This window comes from Solea senegalensis, linkage group LG13, assembly GCF_019176455.1.
Source record: "Solea senegalensis isolate Sse05_10M linkage group LG13, IFAPA_SoseM_1, whole genome shotgun sequence".
Lineage (NCBI taxonomy): Eukaryota > Metazoa > Chordata > Actinopteri > Pleuronectiformes > Soleidae > Solea > Solea senegalensis.
Genome location: NC_058033.1, coordinates 3,634,092 through 3,657,485, shown reverse-complemented (window position 1 = coordinate 3,657,485; position 23,394 = coordinate 3,634,092). Strand labels below are relative to the sequence as shown.

Here is a 23,394-nt window from a genome sequence, read left to right as displayed (position 1 = left end):
CTTTTTGGTTTCATGCCTGGCTGTTTGGTCAAGTGCCTAAAAAGCAATGTTTCTATGTGTATTGAATGTGAAGGTGTAGCTCCTCTTCCTCTCCCTCCTCCTCCCTCCAGGAATCCTCATTAAGAGTGAGCACCTGTGTGTAATTAAACGCGATGATAGTACACACTCAAATAACAACAACAACAATAAAAAAGCTTTATTTCCTTTAATTATTCAGTCAGGTGAAATATAGGATAAATGAATGTGTCTCAACGTGCTGCCCCTCCCTGCAGGTGACCTCCTTTGAGTGATGAACACCATGTTAATTAGGCCAGTGATCACCTCCAGCAGGAGCAGGAGGGAGGAGCGTTCCTTTGTGTGTGCTGTTGGAGCTGGTGTACAAGTTTAAAACCGCTGGCACAACTCCAAGTTTGGCAACAACCCATGAGCAGGCTTACACAACGCCAACCAAATGTCAACACTTAACCGTCTTGTGATCTTGCGAGGTGGCAAGTTATGGCAGGGTGAAACTATACAGAAAGGCATATATACTGTTGTTATAAACGTATCATAGGTGCAAAGTCGGCAGGTTTCTACTGGGAAATGAAGGAGGAGATTAAAGACAAAACAAATAATAATAAAAGAAAAAACTATATCTATTTAAATAAAACATTCTGCCTCACCCTATATATTTGAGTTTCTATACACAACCTGCATTTTGATGGGTTGTTTATATCCCAAAGCACTTTGTAACAGTGTTTTGAAAGAGCCATACCAATAAAGTTTATTATGATTATGATTATTAGTCAGATTGAGAATGGTTGCTTGTATTTTCTTGTTTATGCCTCATGGTGCATGCATGATGTGTCTATGAAGTCATCTGATTTCAAGATGAGTCAATATGAGATAAGACACTGGCAACATGTATGTGTCAATGGAAATGTTTACATGTTATGGAGAGAGAAAACCTTTGTGCTGCCTGATGTAAACAACGCATGGTTTAAATGCATTTGGATCCTTTTACGCACGAGTCGACCCTTGTTCGACTGAAGAAAATCCCATCCAGACGCACAGCAATGAAGGACAAATAAATAAATAAATATATGTAGTGATGGCGTTGCTGTGTCTCAGCTCCGGCTGCTAATGTGTTCTTTGTTCTTGGTCGTGTACAGTGTGAGTGCGTCGTGCGTATCTGTGTGGGGCAGCCGCGGAGTCGGGAGGAGTTGTCGCCCTTGTTCTCACCGTGCGCTCCGCCCGCCCGCGCTGATTGGATTGAAAATCAACCCCCGACTACCACCACGATGTCAGGCAGCGGGGCTGTGTGTGCGTGTGTGTGTTTTTCCTTCACACTCACACAGTCAAAGAAACGCCCACTCTGATGACCGGGAAAGTCGCTTCAAACTGAAGAGAACACGCTGCCTGCGCACAGACTCATCAGGACGCGCTCATGTCTGGAGACGGATCATCCAACCTACCTCTGTTGTTGTTGTTTTTATGTACGAAGACAGTCTGTGTCAGGTGTTACCTCGCCATGATTGGAGGTGTCATTTGTGTGCGTGTCATTTCAATCTAAGCTGATTCACTCCACAAGACTTCCCTGGAAACTGCTGAGTGCGCGCACCAGATTCTTTTGGATGAACAGGTGGCGCAAGCTCCGCTTCCCTTAATTTGTCATTAGGGACGAGACGCAGGTTAACGCACTTGACGTTAAGCGTTTAATACCTGCCTTGAAAGGTGGGAGAGAACAGAGCAGCCTGCCTCTTTTTTTTTATCCTTTGTTAAAAGGAGTCACCGGGCAGAGGAGCTGCGATGCCAGTTGCGGACAGCGACATGGTCGTGGACAGCAGCCACGAGCAGGGCAAAACCCCGAGCTGTGGCGGGGACGAGAGCATCCTCCCGGCCTCACTGTGCAGTCCTGCGGCGGACATCCTCAAGAGCTTTTACCACACCAAGCGGGTCGGGAACTATCTGATCGGCAGGAAACTGGGAGAGGGATCGTTCGCCAAAGTTCGAGAAGGTCTCCATGCGATGACCGGGGAGAAGGTGAGCTGACTGACCGTGAAGGCAACACGGTTCTGTGGTGTAGAAATGTCATGTGTGTGTTTGTGTGTGTTGGAAGTCATGCGTAATGTGTTTTTATTTCTCATGGCAGTATAATAATAGCATGGCATAATAATTAAGTATGGGAAACTAAACTTTTAAAAGAAAAAAAAAAGTTGGGTTACATACAGTCAAACTGGTTACATTTAAAAATAATTTGTGTGGCATTTGGAAGGAGCTCTTATTTCACTGCAGTGCCAGCTGTCACTTGGCTCACGTCTGCATGGCAATTTGTTTTGGGTTTTTTTCTTCTGTTGCGTGATCATACATTCTACATTTCTTTTTGTTGTTGTTGTTGTTTTTTCTAACATGTCAGTCAAAGGTGTTATCGGTTAATCAGCTCTGAGCTGAGAAAGTGATCAGCTCTGGTTTGCACTGAGAACCTTTGGTTAATGAGCTCAGGAGGCAGCAGCAGCAGCAGCTGCTGGAGAACTCAGCCTCATGCTCAGCAGGGCTTGTTTTACCAGCTCAGCCTCACTGACAACACGGAATAGTGTGTGCGTTTTTGGGGGAGAGACAAAGAGAGTTCATCTCAACCTCCTGCATCCAACACATGTTGCAGACTGACTAAGCGATGCTTTGTCTGTCGATGCTGGTGACCTCACTTCTGTGTGCATGGGCGCGCAAGCCCGTGATAGGTGCACCAAGGTAAAGTGGCCTGGCCTATGAGGGAGCAGGGCTGCTACTTACATATGAAATCATGTCGTTGATAAATGGGCTTTCTGGCCTCATTACCATTCCACCAACACCACATTGGGGGCTTTGATATGGGCAACAACCACTGGCCACTGGTTGCCTTTGTCTCCTTTAGGCTGTTTTGAGGGAACAGCCAGCACATTTGCATATTGGATAAACAAGTGCTGCCCTTGTTCCTTTATGTTCCTACCTGTGACCCCATGTACTGCATATTTGTGCGTATTAATACACATTATATATCACATGATGATATTCACATGAACCATAATATTAAAATGAACCCCACCTCCATGCTGCGAGGATAGAAGAGAGCACTCCTGCTTTTCACCTCATCATCCCTCCTTCCTCTGCTCTCTTTGTTGAGGATGATGCAAACGCTGGCAATCGCCGAAACCCTCCCCTCTCTTTACTCTCTCATTCAGAGGAAAACAGGGACACAGTCAGTGGCGATGGCCGGGTAGGGAGCGGAGGGGCAGTGAGTTTATTCAAGGAGGCACAAGGGTGGTCAGTCAGAGAGAGGAGGAGGAGGAGGAGGAGGAGGGGGGGGAGAAGATACCGAAGGATTCCCAGATAAATGATCAGCATCACTAGAAAGTCAGCAGGGATGAGAAGGGCGTGTGTGTGTTTAAAAGGCATGGGGGGGAGGTTTGAAAGTGAGGAGAGGTGAGAGATGGTGCTGTCGTGGTCAGGGGGCGGGCGAGGACACATGCATGTGTTTTGATGTCTGTAACCCACTTTCCTCCCTCCACCACCCCCATTTTCTGTCTGAGGGCGGTTGAAAAACAACTGAATCCCCCAGAAGCCCCCTGGCTGGCTGGGTGCACCCCTCCCCCCCCACCTCTCCCCTCCTGTCTCCTTATATACTGTAGATCAGCCTACTGTAAATACAGTGCCCCCACCCCCCCACATACATACACCACCTCCCCCTCTCTACTGCTTGGCGTAAACATGGGTCATCTATTATTCTATTATGTTGGCTCTGTGAACACACACACACACACACACACACACACAGGTTGGCAGAGCTATTCTTCTGAGGACGCTCAGCCCAAACAAAGCCTTATCACTGACCTAAACCATAACCAGTTCACGTCTAACCCTAAGCTTGACTTAACTTAAATTCAAATCTTAGTCCTAAACTTAACCAGTTCCTCAGAGATGAGGTTCTGCCTCATCAGGACCAGGTTTTGGACTACTGGTCCTGAAAAGGTCAGTGTTTATGCCATAAAGATGCAACAGATACAAGTAATCATACACTCTAGGAATATAATCAATATCACAATAAGACTGAGTGCAATATCCAAATGAAAGACACTTAAGGCAGTTATTTGATGATGATAGAATTTGTGACAAAACAGGATTATGTTTATTTTGTTTGTTTAGAGACAAACGATCGTGATTCAGATTTGTGATTCTGTGAAAATGAAAGGCAAGATGCGAAACGCCAGCAAATACGTGTTAAAGTTATGGCCATGTGCAATAGTAATGTAATTTAATTTAATCAGTGGAAAGTACCAAACACGTCTCGCGGTGGTGGTCTGAAACCCAGGTCACGTATCGCGCCGCCACTAAAACACAAACGCACGTTCGGCCGGCTTTAATTAGAAGTCGTAAAAAGGTTTTCAGAGGAGAATGAATTATCAAAGATGAAAGGACCAAAGCAAACTGACAGACGCACTGAAGGACAAAAGGAAGAAAGGACACACACTCGCATACACATAAACGCAACCACTTCAGGCCTCGCCGTGCCATTAAATGGATATGGTGATTAGTTTCACTGGTCATGCCTTTCCATGTCTCTCGACTCTCCTTGAGATGATTTGCTGTGTGTGGTGGCCACGTTCTTGAACTCCAGTCTAGACAGGGGACAAGGAGACGCGGGCGACGGATGAAATAAGAGTATAATATTGACTGGAACAAGCTACGGACAGAAGGCAAAGTGTTTTTGTCATTCAGGTAAAGGACACATCTGTCGCTTTTATGAGGAGAGTCATGAGAGAGACAAGGACAAAGGACAAAAAGACGTCCAGAACACAATAAAGACATAAAAAGTTAATATGTCTGCTTGGAAATCAGTTTTCCTCAATTAGTTGAATCAGTTTGAGAGGACGAGTTATTCTGCCCCAGCTTTGGGTCCACATTTGTCACCTCCTCATGTGTGTTTAGCTGCGACTCAGCTCTGTGGCAAATGGGGGAATATTAACTCTCCATTTGGTGTTGGCGCCTCCAGAACAGAGAGGGTAACATTTGCTTTTCCACCCTAGTTTATAATGGTTCAGTAACCTCTGCAACACACACACAAATATACACCTCCCCCAGCAGTGTCGATGCCCTGTAACGCCTCAGTTGCCCCACATTGGCAGCAGCTGCGAGGGAGAGGTCAGAGTCGTGTTATATTCCCTGCAATGGAGACTGGAGTCCCTCATCACCTGTTACACTACAACCTACATTGCTCTAGTGCTGTATTCTCATGGGAATTATCCACAATATCATATAACACCACGTTGCAGAGTGCAAACTATCTCGAAACCATCTCACCTCGCCTCTCTCCCCCCTCCTGTGTCCTCTGTCCTCCAGGTGGCAGTGAAGGTGATTGACAAGCGGAAGGCCAAGAAGGACTCGTACGTGACCAAGAACCTGCGCAGGGAGGGCCACATCCAGCAGATGATCCGCCACCCCAACATCACGCAGCTCCTCGACATCCTGGAGACGGAGAACAGCTACTACCTGGTGATGGAGCTGTGTCCCGGCGGCAACCTCATGAACCGCATCTACGACAAGAAGCGCCTGGACGAGAGGGAGACGCAGAAGTACATCCGGCAGCTGGTGCTGGCCGTTGAGCATCTGCACAGGGCGGGCGTGGTGCACAGGTGAATAAGGAAGTAACAGAAGAGTGGAAAAAGAAGCATAAACCGGGGGCGTGTCATCCGTACCTCACAGATGTTTTGTGTGGTTCATGCTGAGTTTAAGATCTCTGAGTCAGACATGATCCTCTTTCTCAAAAGTGTAGGCTAAGTCCTTATTGTGCACATTACTGTTAATCCACATAAACAAACCTGATAACTGCAAAAGACATGATGTGAGTCAGTGTTTCCTGAACTTTATTTATGGGAAGATAAACCAATTTACATCCAGACTCTGGGAAGGACCGTGTTGAAGTTATCTTTAACCAAAAGTCAATCACGCCAGTTTATTTCTTTCACAAATAAAGTTAAAAAGAAATACAGAATAAATTCCACATATAAATTCCCAAGCTTTTTTTCCCACTTAGAGCCTGGGAACTTACATTTCCATCACACTGAGATGGACGAGGTAAATATCTGTGAAACAGGATTTTACGTTGATTTAAAGGAACACAATAGATCCAGAAAATCAGCCAGTGTGACCCACATTAGGAGGGTTATGTGTGTCTGAGGGGAGGGGGGGGTTCCCATAGACCTCTCCTGTGTCTGCTTTGTATGAAGACGGCTTAGATAAGACTAATCTATCTCATGTAAACACTGACATTGTGCAGGCACTGATTACAGTATCTGTTGTCTCTTTTTTGGCCTTACAGAGACCTGAAGATCGAAAACCTCCTGCTGGACGAGCAGGACAACATAAAGCTCATAGGTGAGTCTTTAAGCGCAACAAAAGGTCCCATGTGTTTGCTGTTTTAAAGAGTTAAATGCCACAGTAGAGTGTTACAATGCACCACATGTGGTGAAGGCCAAAGAGCAATTAAATATTCTGTTGAAAACCCCTCACGGGCTCTCACCCGAGTGCTAATCTCGCCGCTTCTGTCGCCCTCGCAGACTTTGGCCTCAGCAACTGCGCCGGCATCTTGGGCTACTCCGACCCGTTCAGCACCCAGTGTGGAAGTCCGGCGTACGCCGCCCCCGAGCTGCTCTCCAGGAAGAAGTACGGGCCGAAGGTGGACGTCTGGTCCATGTGAGTGTGCTCAGTTCTCGTCCTATGTCGTTTAAGGGATGCGCTGATTTATCGCGCGGCGAGTCCCACAATTTGGCAAATGTGGTGACAGTTGCAGACACAGACACTGGCTAAAAGGCTTGCATTAAAGGTTATTTGGATAAAACAGTAATTCATATCATTAGAGTTGTTTAAAATTGTAGTTAATATTTTGATTTCACGTGGTAATGCGCTACCTTTTCATCTACAGCATTGTAAAAAACATAGGATTTAGACATTTACGGTGATCGGTCAGACCATTATTTACCAAAAACAATAGCATTAGCATCAGCTATCAGCCAAACTGTCATTTTATGCATCAGAATCTGATGTGTTTTCCTTCATTGTCCCCAGCGCGCGAACATGTACGCCATGTTGACGGGGACTCTGCCGTTCACCGTGGAACCCTTCAGCCTCCGAGCCCTGCACCAGAAAATGGTAGACAAGGAGATGAACCCGCTGCCTCCCTCGCTCTGCACAGGTGTGTGCACATACCGCTTCGTGCGACCTGTAAATCGTGTTGACACTGCACTGGCGCACACACACACACACACTAACTCAGCTGCTCTCTCAGGTCCTCGTAATTACACCGAACAGATACGAGTGTAAATGAATGTGCCAAGTGACTATTGTTGCCTTTGGCTCAAGTGAGAGAGCGAAAGAATGCTGACATTTCCAAATGTAATGAAAAGTCTTAGTGTCTGCCAAGAGACAAAAAAGAAAAAAAACTGTAATTCAAAGATAAGCTGCTGCTAGAAAACCTGTGCTACTGTGGTTGCATTCAAACATTCAAAGCCGTTTTTCCAAAGGTAACATTTAGTTAATCCCCGTACGTGCACATGCACAATAAATTGATTCGGCGATAATCACCTGATAAACTTTTCTCAAGAACTGCAACAGGACATGTGACGTCAACAATTCCCGTTTATCAAGAACAAAAAAGACTCCCAGTGAACCTTTACCTGGCACGGGTTAAACCATTATGAGGAAATGTGTGACACAGGTGTGATCCACTTCTCTGGAAGCCGTGACGCCCATGTTTGCACCTCTCAAAACCGCCAAGCAAGGAAAAGATTAACCCGATTAAAGAGGCGCTTAATGACGGATATGTCATCTCATCGCGGTTATGCAATAACGGAGTGAAAGCGGATAAGTGGGATGAGTCCACTGCCTGCGCGTACAGTGGATGTGTGTTTTGTCACACGCGCTCGCAGATTAATCACAAACTGGCAGAGACGTGAGGAAATACTGGGGCGAGTCATCGGTTTAATTAACTTGGACTTCCGTCGTAGTGACGCTCTCCAACAACCCTGCATTTTTGTCAGAGGAACTAACAAGACAGTCACAGGCAGTGAGGAATTGTTGCTAAAAAAAAGGCTCACTTTGTTTGGATGTTAGACTTTTTATTTTAGGTTTTAATGATTTTTTTTTGTCATATGGAGCAAAGAAACCCGGAAATATTCACATTTAATAAGCTAAAAAAAAAAAACAGTCAAACTGATTATGAAAATAGTAATTGATTAAATCGTTTGCGGCCAGAGTTTGAAAAATAGATGTGTCATTTTAAGTGTTTTTAAGAGGAAGATGTAAAACCATACATCAAGTTTGGTGCAAAATTAAAATAAAGCTGAGATTTCATTTTGAGGCCATACAACACAGATTTAGCTCATATCATTTTTCAATCCTGGAAAACTTTGCACGAAATGTCATTAGTTGGTGTCAGCATATGAATATTTATTCTCTCTCTCTGTGTCTCAGCCGCCATCTGTCTTCTGAAGAAGCTACTTGAGCCAGATCCAAACAAGCGTCCCAATATCCATCAAGTAATGGCCGACTCCTGGCTGCAGCTCGCCAACAAGAACACGGGGGCGCCGTACCTCAACAGGTAAGACTGTAACATGTGTTTTAGTTTGAATTTTTAACCCTTTTTTTTTTGCATCACAACCCTTAATCGTTCATCGCTGTGCGTTCAGGATCCACATTGAGGAAATAAACCACACAGTGTTGCTGCACATGACGGAGAAAATGGGCTACAAGCACAGCGAGGTTCTGAGCGCCGTCCTCACCAACCGCGCGTGTCACACACTGGCCGTGTACTTCCTCCTCAACAAGAAGATGAAGAGGCTCTCTAAAGAGTACAGGGTAAGTGGGAGGACATTCCTTGGGTGTTTCGGGTTGGATTTACAAGGTGATAAAAAAAAAAAAACAGGTTTGGTAAATGCTGAGTTTTTTTTTTTTTGTCACGTGTCTTTAGGAGATGCAGTTCCAGGAGAAGAAGAAAGGCGAGAAGAAGAAAAACGAATACTACCAGACCCAGTGGAGGAAGCACGTCGACAAGCTCACCATACCCCCAAAACAGACGCCCGTCTACCTGGCTGTGAGCAAGCCCAGCGAGAAGAAGAAACACAGGACAGGTGAGAAATCATATGATCTCGTTTAAAAAGAAATGATTTATCATGAAAAAGGTTGTTTAAAAAAATGCTTTATTCTATTTACTTGTATTCATACAGGGTAGGTTGACTGAGCATGCATGTTCTTATTCGTCAACAACCTATGTAGTTCCCCAGTCTTTCATCAATCCTTCCACCCCTCCTTCCCTGCATCCATCCATCCATCCATCTGTGAGGGTACTTCTTGGACATAAGACAAACCACTTTTTTTTTTTCAATTTTTATCTTGACTGAGAACGTTTTGTCTGAATGTAAGTACATGACTGTGACTCAACATAAGTTGAAATGAGCAAAGCAAAGTCAGTCACAAGGGGGGAGCGAGACTCCATCCCTTATCCTCATCCTGCCACTGATGACACATGCGGTATTTTCCGTAATGTAACGACGCTTCTCATTTCCTCCTCAGGTCTACTGCGTGGCATTATTGGTGGCCATCGTAACTCCCCTCTGGCACCGCCTGGCACCGTCGCTTCCTCGTCCATGGAATATCTCGAGATCCAACCTCCCTTGCCCAACACCCCTCAGCAACGGAGGCGACTGGCCACCCTCCCGCCCGCCAACACCAGTCCAGAACACAACATTCCAGCCCCACCGGCTCCATCACCTATCGGTATGCATTCCTTCGGCTCCCTCTCCAAAGCCGAGCAAATCGAAGACACCCCGGCTTCCCCCTGGTACAAGCTCACCAACGGCACTTTGTCCCCACCCCGCCACGTATCTGCCTTCCAACCGGACTCCTCTTACTTGAAAAAAGCCACGATCCCCAGCCCCCCAGTCCTCATCGTCAACCCACAGCCCAAGAAGAGCATCTCCACAGACTGGTGTGGTTCTTCCGACACCAGTGGCAGTCCCCCCAGCATCGTAGGAAGCCCCCCCGGAAGCTCAGCATTCAGTCCTCCAAAATCCGCCTTCAGTCCCCTAAACCCCACGTCGGCTTTCAGTCCGCCTAGCAACAACAGCAGCAGCGATCCCGAAAGTCCGACGCACCGCAGCAAGTTCCCTTCGATGGGAATCGGTCAGATCCTCAAGAAGAAGGTCCAGCTGCAGCCCTTCTCCTTCCGGCCGGAACAGGTCGTCGAGGAAGTGGTGTCACCACCTCCTTACCCCATGCAGACTCTTCTCTGTGCCTCAGGTGCACTCAAGACCCTCTGCTGAGGGGTCAAAGACGAGAAGGAAAGGAAATGACAAGACAAGGCCCCTCTCAACACTTTTGTTTCTGTTGGGGAGGTCTTCCAGAGTGGCCTTCTGAACTGTGAACTGTCCCTTTATTACTACTACGCCACTTTTTTTTTTAAGGGAACGAATCCTTCAAATGAGGGGAAAAAAAAGGGGTTTAAGTGAGAGTGTTTCCTCTCTTATTACTGCTCTCACTATGTAACATAAAAGGTGGTGACACTGAGGAGATGAGATTTGAAACGGATCCCAGAGCGATGACTCAACCTGGCGCCGTCCCAGATTACGGCGATGGACAGCGGACGTCCAGTGATGTACAGTACGCACTTGAATACACGCCAAAACCCCTGTATTATAGACTGAGTCCAGAGATACTCGCTCATGTAACATTGCTCTCACTGATTCGCACCAGCTACTGGATCCCAACGCTAACCCTGACCCCTGAAGACGTGTGTAAATGTTTCGTCTCTGTGAAAAATCCGCAAAGAAAACCCCACAGACTTCCACTGCTGGACTGGACGACAAACTCACTGCACTATTCTTGAAAAACCAAAAGCTTAACGAGTAACAACGGTGTTTACCATCTTTTACCTCACTGCATTGTTCATACATTATTGTACAACAGCACCTGATTGTGTGGATTTTGCCACGATGCTGCGGCGTCTGAGCGTCCGTGCCATCGTAGGATAGAAGTAGTAGCAGTTGGCGGGAGTAGAGAGTCAAGCTCACACTTTTTTATAGCGCTCTAATAAAACCCGCCACTTAATAAATCACGGCTTGGCATTTTTTTTATAGACAAGTCTTTGCAAGACCTTTTTTTAAACCCACAGGGAAAGTACAAGTGTGAAAGTCTTAATTGTGATTTTCTCACAGCTGGATTTGCCTATTTATACTCAGTTTGGAAGAAAAGGGAGAGGAGGGGGGAAATAAAGGAGGTAATAAAAGAAAAAAAGAAAAAAATAGAGCAACAAAAGCCTTATGAAACTGATCAACCTCGCCAAAGGTTGAGGGGTATGTAGGTGGGAAGAGCACCAGGATCTACTGTCCGGGAAAATAACTCACTTCCTTTTTGTCTTAACGCGGTAGTTTGTGCAATAGTCTTAAAAGTGTTCACTGCAATGACGAGTATTCTGCCAAGAGATCTCTCTCTCCGAGACTGACGTGAAAAGGTGTGCTTGTATATAACAGTACGACGGATTCTAGGGGGAAAAGAAAAAAAAGAGAGAGAGAAAAAAGCTCTTCACTGGCATATTCCACACCTTACTGTATAAAACTATTTGACAACAACGGAAGCTTCCACAGGCACAAAAGGCGTCTCACTGTTACAACACTGAAGAATTTCTTCGAATCGAAAAGTTGCATGCAAATGTTTCACGAGTCAAACCGTATTGTCGACATATGAAATTGTGTCTTTGTACCTTTTTTTTTTTTTCCCTGCTTGATACTGAGATTGATACAGACTCTGAGGGGGGGGGAATCTTTTATAAGATTTTTGTAATGGACGGTTTTGTTTTTGGCTGTTGAAGAGATTTCTATGCTGTATAAAGTATTTTAAATATTTATACTAAACCTCTTACGTCTCTGTCTGGTGCTTGTTCCCTGTCTGGCTTCATCTTCGGATCAATATAACGGGTTTAAAGTGAGGAACTTAAATATAAACATCAGTTGCATTCACACAATTTAGGGCTGCAATGATGACTCGATTCGATCTCTGATTTTTCAAAAGCTTTGCTCCATATAACAAACATCAAATCATTAAAACTGAATCATTTTGATTTATGAACAAGATAAAAGACATTTGAGATCATTTTGAGGTTTGGGAGATACCAATTATACTTTTTTTGACATTTTAGGAGCCAAATAATTTGAAAAGTAACACAAAGAAGCGTCCACGGAAAGTTTCAGACGGGGGTCAGCGCTTCTTGTCCCTGCCCGCCCCTGCACTGCTGGTGTATACACACAAATGCTCCCTCAGTCAGGTCTGAAAGCATTGCTTCAGAGAGCCTGTAAAACAATATGCAGCATAAAAATAACAATACATCGTGTAAAAGATATGCACTGCGCCTTTAAATGATCATCATTAATCATATAATGTCACACACGCCAACATTATTGTAAATGAACGTGAGGCGTTCACGGTCCCCGAGGTGCATGGTACGCTCCTAATAACTCTCGGCTCGTGTGAATTGGCTCATCAGCTGTGAAAGCGTCCTGTGTTTGCTCAGTTTCACATGCCGCTCGCGTTTTCCCACAAGACACCTGTGGTGGGTGACAAAGAAAAGAAAAACACACTCGCAACAGCTGAAGGATTTGTGGGACTGATACACACACACACAGAGTCGTACAATGACCCCTCCTCATACATACTGTAGACACTAATCTCTTCAGCTGTGTGCGTCCCCATCATAAACCTCTCTGATGAGACAAAGGAGGGGTCACCGGTGCTCTGACACAAACATGCACAAACAGGGTCGTCCCATTAAAATCACCATAGCTAAGCTGATGTAGCCCGAGGGGCAAGAGTGGCTCTGAAATGCAGTGGAGCTTGTTACTCAGAAAAACAGGTCACAGTCACGAATAGGGCTGGCTCAAAATGTGGATTTGGGGAAATATCGTTGTCCTTCCTCTTGCTATACGATAATCAATACGCCGGGACTAATATTGTTGTTTTGGTTAACAAAGGAAGGCGCTCTAAAGTGAGTTACGTGGCCAAAGAGGGAGTTTACAGCGGGATAATGGCAGCGAAAGCTACAGTACGTTCAGAGACGCCCCATCCACGCAAAAACCCCCACCTTAGAGTTAAGATTTATGCGTCTATGTCAAAAAAAAAATCAATTCAAAATATTAGGTGTAACAGGTATGTCTGTAAATGAGTCGCTACATTAGGTACAAGACAGTGGGTTATAGATTATAGATTATAGAAGAGGACTCACTTAGTAAAAGGGTTAATGACACAGTTATTACAACTCACGCTATTCTAAAGACGTCAATCATTTTGAATACTGTATTCAATTTATGTCCTAAAACCTACGCACTGGTCCTTTAACTGCTCTATATTACAAGGCAAACTTGCATAAAACATGGACTTTTTTTTTTTGTATGTATGTAAGGGCCAAACTGACCACTTACTGTCATTTGTTTTTGACAATCTGTTCGGGCTTAGATCCTGATGACATTAATCCCGCTTCTCATCACAATTACGAGCGCACAAACACAAACACACTCACACCGGGGAGCAACTGGCAGTGAGACGATGAGCTTTTGTGTCTGGCAACAAAACAGGGGCCTTTGTGTCTGACGACACAACAGATGTTAGACCTGCTGTACAGTGGTGGACAGGAAAGGTGTACCCACACACACACACACACACACACACACACACACACACACGTTTGTGCAGCTATTCTTCTGAGGACACTGCATTGAATGAAGTCCATTTATTTGGACAGCCTCATCCAGTTTATGCTTCACCCTAACCTTGACCCACACACAAATCAAACAATTCGACCTCGTCCCGATGAGGACGACTGGTCCTGACAAGGTCAGTGTTTATGACAGAAAACATCACACACACACACACACACACACACACACACAGAGAGGAGAGTGAGAGGCAGACTGAGGTGCACACAAAGACGCTGGGGGAAAATAAACAAGCAGATGTTTCTGCTGAGGTTGGAGGCGTTGATCACTCGGTGGGGATTTGGGACGGGGGAGTCAGAGGAGTCACTGACTGGCCGGCAACGCCGTCCAATCACACGCACACCAATGAAGGAAATGAATGAAACAAGGCGGCTGTGGCTTATCAAAGAGACATCATAGAGGGGTGGTGTCAGCAAGTTTACCAAGGTTACTTGACTCCATGATCGTCTGACAGCTGCCGATTCTTGAGATTCTTTTGAGAAACTGAACCCCAGAACCGACTCTGTGCACGCATCAACAACCAACGACCATGATAACTGTGATTCACAATATAATTATAGCAATAATAGTAAAAATATGCTGTAATACACTTTGTTTTTTTAGATTCTTAAAGTGTTAAGGTGGTGTCTACTGTGGTTCAATTATATATATGATATACATACATTATCGTCAGTAAAAATGATATTTAAAGTAAATATTAAATAAATTGAAACAGGTATTTAAAAAACAACAACTAATGTTTGGATGAAAAAATAAAGTTTGAGTGACTTTTATTAGCAACATTTATCAAGTTTCTGTTGTCGTTGTAAAAATGGAGATTAATAAATAATAATCAGCGAGTGCAATTATTAAAAAGTTAAGGTCTACCGAGAATTGTTTATTATTAAAGTTAAAATATTGTTTGGAGACTATTTACTAGTGTATTTATAGTCACTCAAAAATGAACTGAACACAAACACAGACTTTTATTTAAGTAAAAAGTGGAAAATTAATTATAAACGAGCTATGAGCAAATGGCGGGGTGTGGCTCTTTTGTCCCAAAATAACCACTTTATAATGACGGGAAAGATGAAGTTTGAAGTAAAATAGTAAACACTGGTTGTAATTATGATTACATTTTGTTTCTTCTTTTTTTAACCCATCGTTCTTTTGATTGATAAAAACCCCAGACCCATTCACCTGCCAGGGGGAATATTAATTTACCTTATTGCTCTATTGCAGAAAACACTGACTTCATTTCCTCACATAGGCCTAATTCTTCCCACAATCCTTTTCCTTCCATGAAAACAAACATTTTGTAAGTTGGCACACAGGTGGCACTCCTTGAGATATTTTCTGCTCTCTAAAACAAGATCAGAAATTAAATCAAAGAGCGGATCTGAGCCAATGGGAGCTCAGTGTCTGTGGCAACAGCAGCACAAGACTGATCAGCCATTGGTCCGGTGTTCCACACAGCGGCCGCTGTAATTGGCTGCCGGTGCGCCGAGGCTTCATTGCCTCCATGGCAACATTGCTTCCTTATTGCTTAGGGAAGGTGAAAAGGAAGGGAAAGAGGGGAGGCGACTTTCACTCAGACGCTACCTCTGCATTATTCATCCTTTGTCCCTGCAGAGTGTGTGTGGATGAACCGGCGGATGCATGTGTGTGCGCGTGTCGGTTTTGGTTTGAGTGGCAATGATTGGCTGAGACTTAAGAGGTGAACGAGGTGAATCCGGTGCAATAATTGCACTGAGCGGTGCAACGCATCCAGCAACACAGTGTCTATATATATATATACATATATATATAAGAGGGGCTACACGAGTTCAGAGGTCATTCACCTCGCAGGCTTAATGCTCTACTGGATCTGAATGGAAGAACAAAAAAAAAAGAAGCTGGGACCTGTTCTCCAAAATGAGCGTGTTACAGGGAGGAGGAGGAGGAGCACACATCTGGACAACCACACACACACAACCAGTGCAGGATGAGGACTGGATAGAGGCAACAACACCAGCAGAAACAACAAAAACCATGTGGCCTGTTTGTTGTTGTTGTTTTGACTGTCCTCCTACATTTGAGGGAGGGCAGAAATCATATGGAAGGGGGAGGGAGAAGGAAGGGTGAGGGAGGAAAAACACCACGCAGGGATTAAGGAGTGAATGAGGGGGGTGGGTGGTTACTCCTCTCCCCACGTATGTGCCTAAGCAACGTCTGTTGACAGGCGTGCGGACGAGCGAGCTGGCTGGCTGTTCCTCCGGCAGTGCACGGGGATGACGAGATGGCAACAGGCACTCAGCGTAGCACGTGCTCACAGTTGCCATCGCAACCTGCCCTTGGATACAGCGTGTTGGTTGGCCGTTTCTGGCTGTTGTTGTTCTGCGAGGCTGATGAAACCTCGTGGATGAGGGAGGGAGGGAGGGAGGGAGAGCTGTACAGCGTGGCGCTTGTTTCCCGCCTGGGTAGAAAGTGTTGCTGGGCACATTAGAGGTCAGTTGGTAAACAAACACGCGTGCATATTACCACATAATTGACCCTGCCCTCTGAACTCAAACGACCTTAAACGTTTCAGTTTAATTCTTAAGACAACCTGATTGACTTTCTCAGAGAGAGAGAAACATTTAATGAGATTATCCTGATGGTTTGAACTTGTTTTTTTTTAATTAAAACTCACATAATTGCTCCATTTTAGGAAAAATTTGCATTTTTTTTTTTTATTACACAAAAATACAAAAACGTCAATGAACAAACCAAAAAAATTATCAGTATAATCCAGTTCTGGCAATATTTGGAAACAGGTATTAATACAATTTTTAGTTAATTCGATTTTTGTTCAGGTGTGACCATGGCAAACATGTATCCCAGTGATCCGGTCTCCCTCCAAGAACCCATATGTGAGGAGCGAACAAAGAACGAGGACAAAGAAACACATTTGTGGCCTTGAGTGTCCCGATCGATACCGTTATAGTGCTGAGTGTGCAGCCTGCCTGATGAGATCCTGCCCAAATAAACATTCTGCTCTCGCTGTAGTAGACTGGCTCTGCACTGAGGCATGGAGAGGAGATGGTGCCACGAGCCGCTGGGGCCGAGCTGACAGCGTGATTGATTACAAGTGCAGGCAGTCTTTGTTTCGCCATCGGTAATCAGAACAAAGCGCCGTGGAGGCTACGTGCGTGTGTGTGTGTGTGGGTACAAGGTGAGGCGAAGACGAAATGTGTTACTGAGGGGAACGTCCTTGAATTAAAACTTAAGAGGGAGCTTTAATGTAAATGCAATGAGTGAGGGTATACGTGTGAAAATAAACAAATACACCTGGATGAGAACCACCCATACAGGCTGACCTCCATCACCGTCACACCCCGTCACATTCCTCCTGAGTGGCAACTTCGATTTCCTCCAGCCTCTGCGCCATGGACAGGACCAGCATTTTCATCTGGGAAAGGATGGGGTGGGGGGGAGAAAAGGGGGGGAGAGTTTCAGTGTTGCAGGTGAATGGGAAAAGGGTGGAGTAAATGCTGAAAAGTGAGGACGGAAAAGGGGGTGGATATGGTAGATTCTGTAAAGAGGGAAGAGAGGGGGGAGAAATGGAGGAGGAAATTGGACAGGTGGGACGCAGCGAGGAAGGAAGAAGGGAGGGAGGAGTCGGGATAATTTGAAAAAGGAGGAGAATGAGGTGGATGAGTATGAAAGAAGCGTGTGGGGAGGTCAGGTCACTGAGGGCACGGATGTCTGCGAGTCAGACACACAGAATACATTTATACACGTACAGCTTCACATCTCGGCGTCCCCTGACGACACAGAGCCAACTGATGCCCCTTTAAACGGCATTTTAGACACAGAGAGACATTTAGAGAGCGATACATCGAAAGCTCCGGCTTTCAGCCTGTTGGTGTTACATGTATTAAAGGATTTTATTTCTGATCTTGTAATACAACAGCTGTGCTGAGGCATTTACTACCAAGCTGTAACGAGCCATTTGTAAAACGACTGCAGACAATTTCTCTTTACACCGTTCAGCCTGAATTTAGTGAAGTATGTGAGTCTCATATTAAGGATTTATGGACAATGTCAGATTTTACTTCACTATTTTTCCCAAATCGGATCCAGTTATTTGGCCAGTGTGAGCCCGACATCAATACCAAGTAGTGTATCCGCTCATCATTAATTACAGATTCAGATAACTAAGACTGATTTTTATCCTTTTGTGCTTTCTTCCACTTTTGTATTGCTATATTTTAATTGAAACAAGCACTTAAGAGACAGTTTTTACAGTCTCTTAAATATGAATGTTTTCTCATTTCCTTGCTCCAGATAACGAAGAAGTCATTACAACTAGTTGCTTTATATGCCGTGACTTGAGGGTGGGGATTTGTCTGCGAAGTTTAATTTAAAGGAAAAGAGCAACATCACTGAACCATTATTCTGACAAATGTCAGTGTTTTCTTCAAGATCAAGGGAACATTATTGAACTAAATAAGTCAGCGCTGCAATACTGGCTATTTCCATCCAATCGTATTATAATAGTCAATTATTTTTCGGAGTAATTGACTATTTCCCTTGTGTAGTGAATAGCTCCAGTAGCCTCAGGTGATGTCTGCATGTTTTGTCCAAAGTTATTCGATTGACAGTCATTTCAACTGTGGAAACAGAAAATGTTCCACAACAGAGAAACTTCAACGACTGAATAGAATCATTTCTCCATTTGTTCTCCTGAACAATCGCAGCACTGACTGTAACTCTCGTCTTTCTTGAGATAAGTGGTTCATCATTGTCGCTGCAGACAGAGCCAAATTAAAACCTGGCTTTATCTTGAATAACATCTGTCGACTTGTTAGGTTTTTCTTTGAAGTTTCCTATCAATACTTTCCATCAGTTTTGGAAAGCGCTGAGTTGTTTTTCCCAGCGAACACAGACGGTTTTCTTCCCAAACTGTCATGAGCGATTGCTCAACGAGTAACAACACATCTCAAAGACAGGTTACCAGATATTTCTAAATGTAGTATTGTGCCGATTTTAGCCTGTAGACTTTATTCAGACAAACATATTGCAGCACTGCTTGTTTAGACTTAACCATTTAAGGCTAAAATCATTAGTCTATCAGCAACTTTTTCCATTAATTGAGTGTTTCCCAAACCTTTAAACGTCAACGAAATGATTCCGTTTGAATGCTTTCTTTGTTATATGGAGCAAATATTAACATTTAAGAAGCTGGAAAACCAGATGCTTACAGGTAAAACAACTTAATCACTTGTGAAAGGATTTAATAACATAATTGTCTTAATTATAAATCTGTTGAATCCGTGTGCAGTCAAATTGTCAATGTATTATGTAGCCATTTTATTTATTTATTTTTATTTGCTAGGTAACACATTGGTGTAGCAACAGTATCACATGACATCGCGTTGTTTTGGTGGGTCACAAAACTAGAACAGACGACATGAGATAATTATACACGTGGTGACTAAGTGAAGAAGTCGTTGACAGAATAATGCATGGCTCAGTATTTACAGTGCTTTTAAACCCATGCAAGGAGACACAGAGTCTCTGCACGCGCCCGAGTCACTTACCACTCAGCTGCTCGTGTACAACTAGTCTGTTGTTTCACCTCGTTATACAAGCGCGTTGAACCTGTTTAAAAATTTACTGTTGTGGAGATTACATGGCATGGGACGATAAATCATATGTTACCTGCAGGAATTTCAGGAAGCACAGTAAAAAAAAATTTTAAAAAAAGACAAACGACAAAGCCACACTGTGGGTTATAGACGCTGCTACAGTGACAAAAACATTCCGGATCAAAACATGTTTTTCCTCTTAACAAAGATTCCTCAACATGCTCCCCATCTCCATCTATTGTCCCCCTTGCACACAGTGCTGCGGTGCTATCTCCCCCTAGTGGCCAAATTGAGAATAGGTGGATTTCTTTTTTTTATTTGAACAAAGGAATGATTTGGATCAACTGTGGGAATCCATTGAGAAAATGTGAATTCCATCACCATTTTCATAAGAAAATACACTCATTTGACACTTGTAATAACTGCATGGATGAAACAAGGGAAGGAGTAACACAAAAAGTGTAATACAAGTGAATACAAGCTCTGGATATTGCAATTAATTTGTACAGACAATTTACTAATAGTATTGGTATATTGATAAGGGTTTCAGCATAAGGGGCTGACATGACGGGATGAGGTCATGTCTGATACAAGAGTCTGCACATCACAGCAGTGAGGGCTTCCCAGAATGAAGCTGATGTCATCGTTAGTCCAACCTGTGCTTTGGTAATCAATGAGTCGAGTTACATTTACCGTCAGGAGGTTGGTTTTTTTTACTACTTCCCCCTGCTATAACAAACTGACGTAATGTTTTAAGGATTTAACTTCCCCTGAACTGGAAAAAAACAGTGATGGTTATTCACTAAAATTTTTTACAGCAGATAAATATCTTATTTATTTTGTTTTTAATTGCCTTGTTATTATTGTGTGTGGTTTTTTTTTATTATTATAATGTGTCTGAAAGGTGTAGGATTTTATCTCACAGAGGAGCCAAACAAAGAGAAGCAGCAGCAGCAGCATCAGTGATTTACCTCCGTTAGCTGTTGTTCAACAATGCCTCTGTGCTCCAGTGTGACCGGCTGCTCTTCGGGGCCCTCTGCTGCCAACATTTGGTTTGCCGAGCCAAGAACATAGCTGGAAAATAATATACAGTTTTTTGATAAGGCAGTAAATGCAAGCACAGGAATCATAAATGTGCAATTAACCCTTGAACCCCTAATGACACACGAGCAATTCTGTTTTCAGTTTTGATTCACAATTATGTCAATCATATGGGCTTCAATTTCATTTACTCTTGCGCCTCAAAAAAAAGTACCACTGTGTTTCATGATAAATTAATTTGCAGTTTGTTTCCGATGCATTTTCTAACCAAACCTGAAAAAATAAAATAAAATAAAATTTTAATTCACCTTATTTTACTCTGTTTCCCTAAACAAATGAGAAGAAATGATCATGTTAACTTCCATAACCAAAGCCAATAATCATAATCATTTTTATATTTTTGTTCTGATGTACAGAATTAATGCTCTTGTTTCTTAAATTTAAAGAATACTTGACTGGCACAAAATTGTGTCCACAAGTCCCCCCCGACACTCTGACTCCTCACACTCCTCCTCTGCCTCTACATGTCACATTATCATTACATCCTTTTTATGCGTTATATTAACGTCATTACTGTGAACTTTGCACCTTGCACTGTTACTCACTTCTGCCCAGTCGTACTGCTCTTTACTGCTCTTTCTGTAGTGCTCTTTTTCATCTTTAAAAACACTTATATACTGTGTATATATACGTTTACTGTTCACTTTTGAAAATTTTGTATGCTTGTTATGCGCCAATGACACCAGAACAAATTCCTTGTATGTGCAAATCGTACTTGGCAATAAAGCTCTTCTGATTCTGATTTCAGAAAATTGTGTCCATGTTTTTAAGTGTATGCCCTTTTTTTTTTTACATTCTCAGATAATGTACAGAGTTTAATTTACGAAGTACAACAAATATTGTATACAGAAGCAGATTGCTGATGCTGAATATCCTTACATGGTACCTGACCATGAAACCTCAGTGTTTGCTGTGGTTACCTTGCTTATCAGTAAGGTCAAAAAGAGAGTGAACTTTTGTTTATTGTAAATTACATTCCAGTGTGACTTTTAAAACCAAGTAAAACGAGAATAAAATCTTCCCTAAAAAAGGAAACATCCGTCTCTAACAGTGAACGTACCTGTCAATGCTTGCAACATTGAAATAGAAAGCAAATCTCTTGTGGTCCAGTTGCCTCGGCGTGGACGTGTAAACCATGCCGATGACAGATTGGCAGGATGTACACTCGAGATCCATGATCAGACTGTCGAGGGGCGAAAAAAAGACAGTTAAACCCAAACCTGACAAAAATGTATTGCAACGCACGACATTTGAGTATTTTCTTTCCTAGGAAATGTCTGCAAAAATGCAACAATTATTGAATTGCTGTAGAATAGATGAAGGGCCATCTGAGACCATGTCAAAATAACATTATAACATTAACTGTAAAATCACAAGAGGCTGCTTTTGAGAAGTTAAACATTAAAGTTTTTGTTGTAAAATTGCAGAATATTTTAACCCGCTTCAAGTTGTCTGGTAGATGAGACAAGAACCCTGGCGTTCTGAGACAAAAATCCCATTCTTAGTTTCTCAATAGTCGGTTGGTTTTTCCAGGCTTTCAAAGTCAAGTGTTTTTTCCTGTGGTAACCTGTATGAGCGTTTCTTACCACGAGTCTTTCCTTGTTCCATACAGTCGACTCTCCTGCCCGACCATGACATTGTCAGTGACCCCTAAGATCAAAACATCACAAAACTCATCAGTACCGCAGCTCAGCATGACATCAAGAGACGAACTCTATGTCAGACCATAAAATAAACATCACAGACTGCAGAACGCTGCAGTGGCCACAGCTATGGGTCAGGAGGAAAGAGCCTGAGGCCTTATCTACACAGAATCAACTTTCACGATTAGATTTTTTTTTTACTTTTCTGTTGTTGAATAGTTTAATAAATGTCATCATACACAAAAACGCCCCAAAATACTGTAGTATATATGCCAGGCCTGTGTGTGGCGCTGTAATGCTGCCACAGAAACACAGCAAAAATCAGAGAGGATGTTATGAAGCATGTGAATAAAACTTGTGCACCAGCTCCAAACACAAGAAGACGAATGACATATAGCAGGGTTAAGGGTTAGAAAGGTCAGGTGGGCTATGAGGTCATCTTTTTCTCAAAGTTGCCCATTGACTGTATACATGAAAACGCAAAGGGAAGCATTTAAAAACATTTTAGGACACTCTGGGACACAACCTTTTCCTTAAATGTAGGTCTTCCAACGCGCTGATTCCATGTGGATAAACGTCAATACAAAACAATATTTAAAAAATATTTGGACAAAGTTATAAACCAGTGTAGAAAAAAAAAACGACTCACGCTTCAGTCGGATCTGGTTTTGTCCATCATCACTTCCGTCCCAGGACAGTGAATCCCCCACAGGTAACTTGCATTTCCCGCAGATGAAGACCACAGGTCCGTCGTCCACGTCCTCCTCTGCGTGGCCGAACAGTCTCTCTTCCACAACACTGGAGTCAATTGAGCCGTTTCCCGTTTTCTGTTGGTGCTTTTTGAAGAATCCACAGAAAGTGGAATCTGTGCTGGACGTCTCAAAAGTGATGTCCAATTTTTTCTGTCGGTGTTTCGTTTTTGACATAGTTTCTCTGTCCGCCATCTTCACCGAGTTCTTCCCAAACAAACCGTTTCAAACTTTGGCGGGTGGTTGGCACACGGGATGTTTGCTGCTATGTACTTCCGTCTTCGTCTAACCCACCTCGGCGTTTCCCCCTTTTTGCCATAATGTCCATATGTACAGTTAATTAAATATTGTGTGTGTGTTGCAGATAGTTAATGTATTAGATTCATAAAACTAAATTGAGTATGTACACAGCACTTATGTTGGTTTATGAGATTAAAAAAAAGTTTGTAACGGTACATGAACTATCTTGACCAGCTTTTAAACTTTTTTTAAATTGAACCGGAAATACTTTTACTTTGAAGCCAAATTAATTGTTAATTAT

The 23,394-nt window shown here is 43.3% G+C and overlaps 2 protein-coding genes across 2 annotated transcripts; one reads left to right on the top strand and one right to left on the bottom strand.

The window, feature by feature from the left end:
• Nucleotides 1-1,309: 1,309 nt before the first annotated feature.
• Nucleotides 1,310-10,872, top strand: hunk (hormonally up-regulated Neu-associated kinase). Its single transcript, XM_044042738.1, is given in 9 exon segments — nucleotides 1,310-2,022; nucleotides 5,353-5,645; nucleotides 6,332-6,387; nucleotides 6,570-6,709; nucleotides 7,078-7,204; nucleotides 8,482-8,608; nucleotides 8,697-8,865; nucleotides 8,978-9,137; nucleotides 9,580-10,872. Coding segments are annotated over 9 exon segments (2,055 nt in total). The 5' UTR covers nucleotides 1,310-1,788; the 3' UTR covers nucleotides 10,329-10,872.
• Nucleotides 10,873-16,980: 6,108 nt separating this feature from the next.
• Nucleotides 16,981-23,121, bottom strand: mis18a (MIS18 kinetochore protein A). The gene is made up of 5 exons (XM_044042080.1): nucleotides 22,754-23,121; nucleotides 22,048-22,111; nucleotides 21,522-21,644; nucleotides 20,332-20,434; nucleotides 16,981-17,178 (listed from the first exon to the last, which is right to left on the bottom strand). The coding sequence occupies exons 1-5, from the start codon at nucleotides 23,046-23,048 to the stop codon at nucleotides 17,098-17,100; spliced, it is 666 nt and encodes a 221-aa protein (XP_043898015.1). The 5' UTR covers nucleotides 23,049-23,121; the 3' UTR covers nucleotides 16,981-17,097.
• Between the last annotated feature and the right edge of the window lie 273 nt (nucleotides 23,122-23,394).